The 9,430-nt window shown below is 36.5% G+C and overlaps 4 protein-coding genes across 4 annotated transcripts; 3 read left to right on the forward strand and 1 right to left on the reverse strand.

Annotated features, from left to right (window-relative positions):
• Positions 1-1,288: 1,288 nt before the first annotated feature.
• Positions 1,289-3,586, forward strand: AC631_05616 (C2H2 finger domain transcription factor; the record flags this gene model as incomplete). Its single annotated transcript, XM_015614445.1, has 1 exon — positions 1,289-3,586. The coding sequence occupies one exon, from the start codon at positions 1,289-1,291 to the stop codon at positions 3,584-3,586; it is 2,298 nt and encodes a 765-aa protein (XP_015464724.1).
• An 8-nt stretch (positions 3,587-3,594) lies between these two features.
• Positions 3,595-4,224, reverse strand: AC631_05617 (fumarylacetoacetate hydrolase family protein; the record flags this gene model as incomplete). The annotated part of the gene is made up of 1 exon (XM_015614446.1): positions 3,595-4,224. One exon carries the CDS (start codon positions 4,222-4,224, stop codon positions 3,595-3,597), a length of 630 nt encoding a protein of 209 aa, XP_015464725.1.
• Positions 4,225-5,002: 778 nt separating this feature from the next.
• AC631_05618 (allantoate permease family MFS transporter) lies at positions 5,003-6,457 on the forward strand (the record flags this gene model as incomplete). The annotated part of the gene is made up of 1 exon (XM_015614447.1): positions 5,003-6,457. One exon carries the CDS (start codon positions 5,003-5,005, stop codon positions 6,455-6,457), a length of 1,455 nt encoding a protein of 484 aa, XP_015464726.1.
• Positions 6,458-7,953: 1,496 nt separating this feature from the next.
• AC631_05619 (ubiquinol--cytochrome-c reductase subunit) lies at positions 7,954-9,291 on the forward strand (the record flags this gene model as incomplete). Its single annotated transcript, XM_015614448.1, has 1 exon — positions 7,954-9,291. The coding sequence occupies one exon, from the start codon at positions 7,954-7,956 to the stop codon at positions 9,289-9,291; it is 1,338 nt and encodes a 445-aa protein (XP_015464727.1).
• Positions 9,292-9,430: the final 139 nt, after the last annotated feature.

The raw sequence follows: 9,430 nt of genomic DNA on the forward strand, positions 1-9,430 counted from the left end.
TGAAAAGAAAATATAAATACATAAACATTAACCGTGTTGGTCTGGGCACAAAATTTCACATTTATGGTCGTGCATATGGAATGTTTATGACCGCATACGAAGCTGCAGCTATTGTTCCAGAAGCTACCTAATTGAGCAAGAAATGCGACAATAGACACCAAGACCTAGGCATATATGACGAGGAATACGGATGATATAAGGGATGTTAAGGAATCAAAATCGTAGTTCTATCTTATGGATGAATAAGAGATATAGCTTCTAAATGTGTATAAAAAAAAATAGTAAAATCAGTGCGAACAAGGTATGATGAGACAAACGTGGGATCTATAGCCCCGGGTGATTAATTATTGTTATTTTATTATGCGCAACAATTAGATGAAGAGCTTCAATAGATACGACAAAGCGTAAATCTTAGTTATCGAAAGAACCAGTTCCATAGAGAAGAGGCTGTACAAATAAATCTTGAGTTAGTAAATTATAGGGTAAGAGTCGCACGATATTTCTTGGTAAACGGCCTGGGCGTGCCAAGAGCACTATTAACGTGTTCGTTGTGCAAGGTAGTAAAAACAAGACAGTGGAGAAATAGAGCTAGTGGTGTAAATAAAGGGTGTGAAAGTGGCATTCAGTACAAATGGTGGTCAATAGGAATGGCGCCGTAGGCGAAGGTAGAAACGGTTGCAATGCGGATGTGTGTATATCAACTAGATGAGAATAGGCTGCGAAAGGGAGATGTGTGGCATGGTGATATCGTAGGTGTTAGCTTTTGAGCATTTGTCTCCTGGTTGATTTTGACTGCTGAAAATAGTAGTGATATGAGTTAAATTCGTAGTCTAGTGTTGAAAAGCGATAGAATTTCCTGGTCAATGACTATAATCACTAACCATGGATTCTCCCCTTCTTCCATTTCTTCTCTCGTTGATTTCTCTTTCAACATTTTGTCCTATAGAAAAAAAAATTAGATTTATTCTCCTACGAAACGTATGCTCTTCCAAATACATCATGCTCATGCTCATGCTACTCTACACCAACACCCTCACTGTATTCGTTACACTAAACATCTGCATACATCATTGAATCTTGTATTCCTTGCATTCTTTTACCTCTTACCTACTTCATATATCTTGGTCATAATAAATCTGCATGCTTTGTGTACCCGATTGTAGAAATAAAATCAGATCTGTTATCACCTTACATAATCCGTTCAATGTTTTGAAAGCAGCTTACGCACTTAGTGAGTATGCATCTATCGAAACAAGAGCCCTACCGTCCGAGTAGTTGAAGTAATAGAATGGCGAATACTTCAAAGCTGAAAAATGATAACTTTGATTGCGATTTCCCTGGATGTGGTAAGTCTTTCTCGAGAAAGGACCACTTACGAAGGCATCGTTTAAACCATGATGATAATGCTACATTACACGGATGTACATATCCTGGATGTGAAATGAAATTTAAAAGATATGACGTTATGGTTGGGCATTATGAGCGTCATTTCAAGAAGAAAAAGAAGACGCCAATTAGAAAGGCAGACAACTCAACTAATGGTATAGTCACAGGCTCTGATGTTTCACAACAAAATAGGTCTTCAACTGGGCAAGGGAATTTACATGATGTATCAGAGGGAATTGATAATTTTGTACAGACAGACTTGATGGATTGGCTATTTGACTCAAAGGGGCATTCTGGTAATTATTCGGCTCTATATAGCTCTCCTGAACTGGCTAATACAAATGATGGTCTGACACGTCAATATATGAACCTCAAGCAACAATTTCCCAGTTCATTGGTATTTGAGAATTCTCCAAATTCTTTACTATCAGAGCTTTTCAAAGCAGACTTCAATTATACCTCAAATTCTCCAACCAATTCGTCATTAGTAACATCTGAGATGTTGAGGACTTTCCTCCATTTGGTGCCTAGTTTGAAGCAGTTTCCGGACTTTAATATCCCAACTTTAGAATATTGCTTGAAAACGTACTGGTCAATATTCCATATCCAGTTTCCAATTATACATAAGCCGTCATTTAATAGTTTGAGTGCTCAACCTTTGCTAGTAATATCAATGATAATGATCGGATCTATTCTTTCGTGCTCGTCTAGAGATATATTAATTGACCCCTCTGGGTTCTCACTAGAAATAGGAACAGAACTACGCTGGTTAATTTTCAGACATAGAAAGCATGGACCATCACAACCATGGGAACTTCAAAGTTTGATCATTTTGGAGGTTTACGAGAAACATTTTGGAAATAGAGATTTACATGAAAGATCGTCTGTGCATCATGCAGCGAAAATAGAAATGATGAAACGTAGCACAGTACTTGGAGGGGACCCATATGCTCAAGAAAGTAGGTCTGTAGCATACTTAAGAGAAAATGAAGGAGAAGCATTATGGTATAAATGGATTGCTGCGGAATCTATGAAAAGATGTGCGTTAGTGTCATTTTGTTTTGATTTAACAAGTTCAATGATATCCTCACATAACTCAATCTTGTTTGTCGATAAATTGAAATTGGCATTACCCTGTGATGACATTCTATGGGAATCCAACTTCGATGCTCTTAAAGATTTTTCTTTGCATGTAAAACCTGACTCGATCCGTGATTGTTTGCGGAAAATGTTAAGAGATGAAAAAATTGAGACTAGTTCATTTGGAAAGAAAGTATTATTACATTCTCTAGCTTCGTTGATAATTCAACTTGAAAACAAAGATGATCTTGTGTCTCTAATAAATGGCATGGAACATGACATTCTTAGAGATACATGGAGACAAAAGTTATCTTACGCATTGGATGCTTGGAAATTCAACGTTGACAAAGAAATTTGCAGTAATGTTGAACCTTTACTAGTGGACTTAAAAGCAAAAGAAAAAAGTGACCTAAATGCTTCATATTTTCACCCAAGCGATACTAAGTGTAAGTTTCCAACTTATCACATGGCACATATCAGATTGCATATCGTTAATCATGATATGCTAATTTACGCAGGAGTACCCTTGAGGATGAATGTCGAATCTCAAATGGAGGATTATGAAAATGTATCAATGAGAATGAAAAGATGGGCAAATTCTTCGAATGGAAGAGTTGGTGTAGTTCATGCTTACTTGTGTTTATTTGAATGTTTATTGGAAGGCGATGAATTTAATTACTTACCAAGATTAGACCCAGTACCGGAAAGGCCACATGTAGTTGTTGCCTGTATTTTGATAATATGGTGCTATAATTTTATAATCTACGGACCTGAATCAAATAACTACTCTAATGACCATATTGTCTTTAAGGAAACAGCTTTTCACTATTTGCATAGAATGCGGGATATGTTTAATTCGATAATTGTACTGAGTACAAATGCGTTAGAGTTCCATATGAGCGTTAGAAAGTGTGCCAATAATTTACCAAAGTTTGATCATACTCACTATATTGCTGGATTTATGGATGAAGTGTCCAAATTATTTAGTAACTGCCTTTGGGCATTAGGTAGAGAGTATTCTAGGTTGTTTAGAGGGTGCCAGGAGAGATCAAGAGGCAAAAAAGTGATATTTTGTATTGATATGTATAAAGATGAATACAGAAAAAAATCTCTATATTAGTGGTAAAGTTATGTATATAATTCTACTATTGATTGATCAGGGTTTTCAAATATTACCTTATTTTTAAGAATGCCAATTTTATCAATATGGAAAAAGACTTCATCTCCGTCTTTTAAGTATGGAGGAGGATTAAGACCAACTGCAACACCTGATGGAGTACCAGTAAATATAAGATCACCAGGTCTCAAAGTTGTACCGATAGACATAAAGGATACAACCTCGTTGCAGTTAAAGATCATATCGGAAGTATTTGAATCTTGCCTAATATCATTATTTACTTTCGAATAAATCCTTAGGTTTGATGTGTTGTCTAAAGAACTAGCAGAGACTATTGCTGGTCCAATAGGAGCAAAGGTGTCAAACATTTTTCCTACGCCAAATTGCGTGCCACCTCTTTCCATTTGCCAAGTCCTTTGACTTACATCATTTCCTATAGTATAACCCATTATATATTCATGGGCTTTGTTTACTGGGATATCTTTTCCCTCTTTGCCAATTACAATAACCAATTCAACCTCATAATCCACCTTGGCCGGTGGGTGGATCTGGCAAACACTTGGAACAAAGATTGGGTCACATGGGCCTGTGATTGCAGTAGTTGGTTTGAAGAAAATAACCGGATATTTAGGAATATCCATTTCCAATTCTATGGCATGTTTGATATAATTCATTCCTACGCATCTTAAAGATGGTATTTGTCTTTCGGGAAGAGGAGAAAGTAATGTAGCAATTTCAATCACCTTATTTGTAACTTGGTAATCACCAAATATATCACCTTCAATTATATTTGCATATTTGCATTTATAGATGTCTATCTCATCTTTAGGCAAAACACAGTCACCATAGTATGTATTGCCATCTTTCGCAACAAATCTAATAAGTCTCTATAATTCATTAGTATTGAAAATTTTTAGCTAATCTAAAATAAAAATTATATTATACATGCCTCAAAAGCCATTCTTTTGTAATATTTGATTATTGAAGTAATTTCGGAGTGGTAAGTGAAACATATTTATATTCTAATAATCGTCCTAATCATTTTTATCGTAATATTCCCCAGTGGGTTCAGATGGGAAGCATACCTTGATTTGGAGTGATAAGATAACAAGATAAAAATAGTGGGGAAGGTGGGTTCATTTTTGCTTATAGAAAGTGCGTCCCCCAGTGGGTTGACCCAGTGGGTGGATTTATGAATGTTGATACGGGGTTCTGATCTACATGAATACATACTTTTGTATATTATCGCTTATCTCTCCACTTAACCTTTATATGTGCATATCCCAGTAAGTGCGTCCAGATTGTCATATTCTCTTATCTTTAGAAAAAATGTGTATCTATGTCTGAAATACTTAAATACATCCATTTCCGGCCTTCATTAAAATTTTCAATTGTCAAAATCAATAATATCTAATCATCATGAAGGAATCAAAAGAATATATAATTAAGATTACAGGGACAGGTGAAGAAGCTCTTCCAAGTGACATAGAAAGTGAGTCAGTTGTTGAAATTGATGCAAAGAAAGAGCAGGATCTAGTGCATAAATTTGACCGAAAGCTATTGCCAATGTTTGCCGTAGTTTATTTTCTATCGTTCTTAGATCGGGCAAATATTGGAAATGCTAAAATTGCGGGAATGTATGAACAATTGAGTTTAAACGATTCGCAGTATTCTGTTGCTGTATCCATTTTCTATGTTACTTACATTCTTTGCGAAGTTCCAGCTGTATTGATGCTAAAAAAGCTCGGCCCCCATCGCTTTTTATGTGCTGTAATATGTTGTTGGTCTTTAGTAACTATTTTCACTGCATTTGTTAGAGATTATTGGTCTCTTGTTTTATGTCGATTGCTTCTTGGTGTTGAAGGTGCATACTTCCCGGCAGTCCTGCTTATGTTGTCTATGGTCTATAAGCGTGAAGAACAAACAAGACGCTTAAGTTACCTCTATGTATGTTCATGCTTTTCGGGTGCATTTGGTGGTTTAATAGCTACAGGTATTACAAATATTAAACCTACCGGCATGATGGATAGTTGGTCGTGGTTATATATTATTGAGGGTTGTCTTTCCTTTATCGCTGCGTGGTGGATATTTTTTTGTTTGCCAGATGATCCTGCTAACGCCAATTTTTTAAATGAAGAAGAGAAAGATATTATGAAAATCAGGGAAGAGCAAAGGAAGCAATATATGGGGAGTTCCAAATTTGATAAAAAAGAATTTTTCCTTGCATTAAAGGATCCTAAATTATTCATTTCTTGCACAATTCAATTCTGTGTTGACGTGGTTTTATACGGTTATGCAACATTTTTACCCTCCATTTTAAAGCTCCAATTAGGATTTGATTCGATGAAAGCTCAATATATGACAGTTCCTGTTTACACGGTAGCAGCAATATCTGTTTATTCTTTTTCGTTTTTATCTGACAAAAAGAACGTTAAATCTCAAATAATTTTCGGTGTCAATGGCATGGGCATGGTTGGCTATATTATACTTTTAACTTCATCATCTGCGGGTGCAAATTATTTTGCAACCTTTTTAATTGCTATTCCATTATACACTTCTGTTGCATTGAATATTACTTGGCTTAATAATAATATGGCACCACATTACAGGCGTGCGACTGCCCTTGGGTTCAATCAAACATTTGGAAATTTAGCCGGTGTTGTTGCGGGTCAAGTTTATAGAGCACCTCCTTATAAGCTAGGAAATGGGTTCTCATTAGGCTGCACTGTTGTTGCAATGATTTTTACATCTATAATGCATGTATATTTGAGGTCCCAAAATAAAGAAAAAGAAGCCATTATGAATGGAGATAATGAAGATAAGAAGGTGGATAGAACAGGATGCGATAGTCTTGATTTCACTTATGTTTATTGAATCTTAGGGTATATATCTTGTATTTTAGAGACTTTAATTTTCAATCGAGTTACATTAGGAAGCCTATTAATAAAATTTACTGTCGTTAATAAAGAATAGATGCATTTGAATTGCAGCTCAAAATTTGACTGCGAAAATAAGATTTTGGACACATGCAGCATTTATACTTGTGTTCACTAATCCTTAATATAAACGTTATCGCTCGAAAGGTTGAATCGATCACCTTAGAAACTTCTTATAACTAAGACTTCTTGGGAAATATAGTTGACTTCATGTGTACTAAAGAACCCCATGATAGGAATTTAGGATGCGCCCTGATTATGTGACTACATTATCGAGGAATTAAAGCGTGAATGAATAAATTATAAAAGCATCTAGATTTTTTTCAGTTGATATCGCAAGTTTGATTGAAAAATTATAGGATAACTAAGACTATTGGTTTTTATGATTAGCATTTAGTGCAAGGGTAAGCGACTCGGACGAATAGACTACGCGTCTCGACAAGATTAATCAACTGAAAAAATAGACAGAATCGAGAATGATTCGGGAACCTTAAAATACACAAGAACACAAGTCCAATAACCAATCTTTTATATCTATAGATCAAGGTATCGTACCGGTTGTGCGTCCTTTAGTCTATGTATCTCATATCGACTGCTCGCGCGATTATGCGCTCTTTGTCACCTCTCCTCTGAACCCATCTTCTAACCCTTCTTCTAAATCTTCTTCTAACCCCCTATCTTTCTAAGTCCGACATCTCTCCTCGCTGTCATTAACATTTCCAGCTATTATTACATTTGAAGAAACCACTTCTCGGAATTCCCATTAAGTTAAAAATCCTTTTAAGTACCCACGAAACCATTACAGAAGAATCTTTCTAATTTGTAATTGTATTTGTCGAAGCTCACCACAACAGCATTCACCATATGAAAGATCACAATTTTTACTCCAAACCTGACCCCCTGTTCACTTCTTAATTAGGTTGCGAAATGTTTTCTACAATTCCCGAGAATACCCTACAAAACTCATTGCTCTACACTTCTACACTTATCAAAGCATTTTCTTGTGTCTCTCACCAAATCCTCCCTCAACTATCTTCCCATATCTCTCGCTTTTCAACCACTGTCACATTCCATCATCCCTGTGGTTCGGCCGGACCGTTTTATTGACCATGCTCAACTATTATTTCACCAAAATTTTCTACAGAAATTAAAAAAAATACATACATAGACCCATACACATTGGCTACATCTTCCTAGCCCCCTTTAGCATCTGTTTACATATCCTTCTAGCTAACAATTTATCCCGTATTGAAAAATCATCATTGCGCGTGCGTCAACCAGTCCCTCTAAATAATTCACAATTTTTCATTGGCTGATTGGCAATACGCACTAGTCAAAGGTTAACATTCAAGTGAAAAAACGTAAAAATATATTACTTAAAGTAATAATAATAGGAAACCCCATTAATTACTTAACTGTTGCATTATAATAACGATGATTCGTGGATCAGCCCTCCGTACCAGCGCTAAGAACTTGACAGCTCGTCGTTTTATCTCAAGTGCCAATTCTCAAACTAAGTATGCTACATTATCCAATGGAGTAACTGTCGCTACTGAAAAGAACCCATACGCCGAAACCGCCACTGTTGGATTGTGGTTCGGTGCTGGTTCAAGATCAGAACACCCATACAGTAATGGTATTGCTGCTTTAACCACCAATACGTTGACCAACAGCGTGCAAAACGGTGTATTATTGTCCAGTGAAAACACCAAGGAAACTAACGGTATTATTGCCCAATCTACCAACGAAAACGTCAAGGAAGCTGCCAATGCTATTGCCAACATTGTGAAGAACTCAACTGCTACTTTAGAACTGAACAAATTTGCTGAAGCTAAGGCCTCATTAATTGCGCAAGCCAACAAACTCGAATCTACTCCATCCAAGATGGTTTTGGAACACTTGAATGCTTCTGCATTCCAAGGATTCTCATTAGGTTTACCAACCTTAGGTTCTGCTGATTCAGTACAAGACTTGGAAGCTCAAGATTCTGTTCGTTTACTCGAAAGACACCTTGTCGGTTCTAACACTGTCATCGCTGCCTCCGGTAATATCAACCACGACGAATTAGTCGATGCGCTTGAAAGCTCTTTATCCATTCCACAAGGTTTGAAGCCAGCTACCAAGCCAGCCACTTTCTTGGGTTCTGAAATTAGAATGAGAGATGACACCTTACCAAAAGCTTACGTTTCCATCGCAGCTCAAGGTGAAGGTATTAACTCCCCAGCTTACTACGTTGCCAAGGTTGCTGCTGCTATCTTCGGTAACTTTGACCACAACTCTGTTACTGCCAAATTTACCAGTGCTAAATTAGCTTCCATCGTTCAAGAATATCACATCGTTGACAAATACACCCACTTCTCCAACTCTTACTCTGACACTGGTTTATGGGGTTTCAATGCTGAAATTTCTAACGTTTCTGCTGTTGATGAATTTGTTCACTTTACCTTAAAGGAATGGAACAGATTATCTATCTCTATCTCCGATGCTGAAGTTGCTCGTGGTAAGAACGCTGTTAAGACCGCTTTATTGGCTGAATTAAACTCCACCAAGTCTATTGCTTCTGACATTGCCAACAAGGTCTTATTGGCTGGTTACAGAAACTCTCTCCAGGAAGCTTTAGAAAGAATCGATTCTATCACTACCAAGGACGTTAAGTCTTGGGCTCAAGTCGCCTTATGGGATCAAGATATTGTTATTTCTGGTACTGGTCAAATTGAAGATTTACTTGACTACAACCGTTCTAGAAATGACATGGCTATGATGAGATGGTAAGCAATTTAATTCCCAAATTCTCTGATCGCATTTATACATAAGATAAAATAAAAGCTTATTATTTTTAATCAATTTATTGTTTTGAAAAGAAAGACCCTTGTTTATATAATGAATTGTTGTTAGAGACGTCTTGAAACAA

This window comes from Debaryomyces fabryi (genome assembly GCF_001447935.2).
Source record: "Debaryomyces fabryi strain CBS 789 chromosome Unknown contig00240, whole genome shotgun sequence".
Classification (NCBI taxonomy): Eukaryota; Fungi; Ascomycota; class Pichiomycetes; order Serinales; family Debaryomycetaceae; genus Debaryomyces; species Debaryomyces fabryi.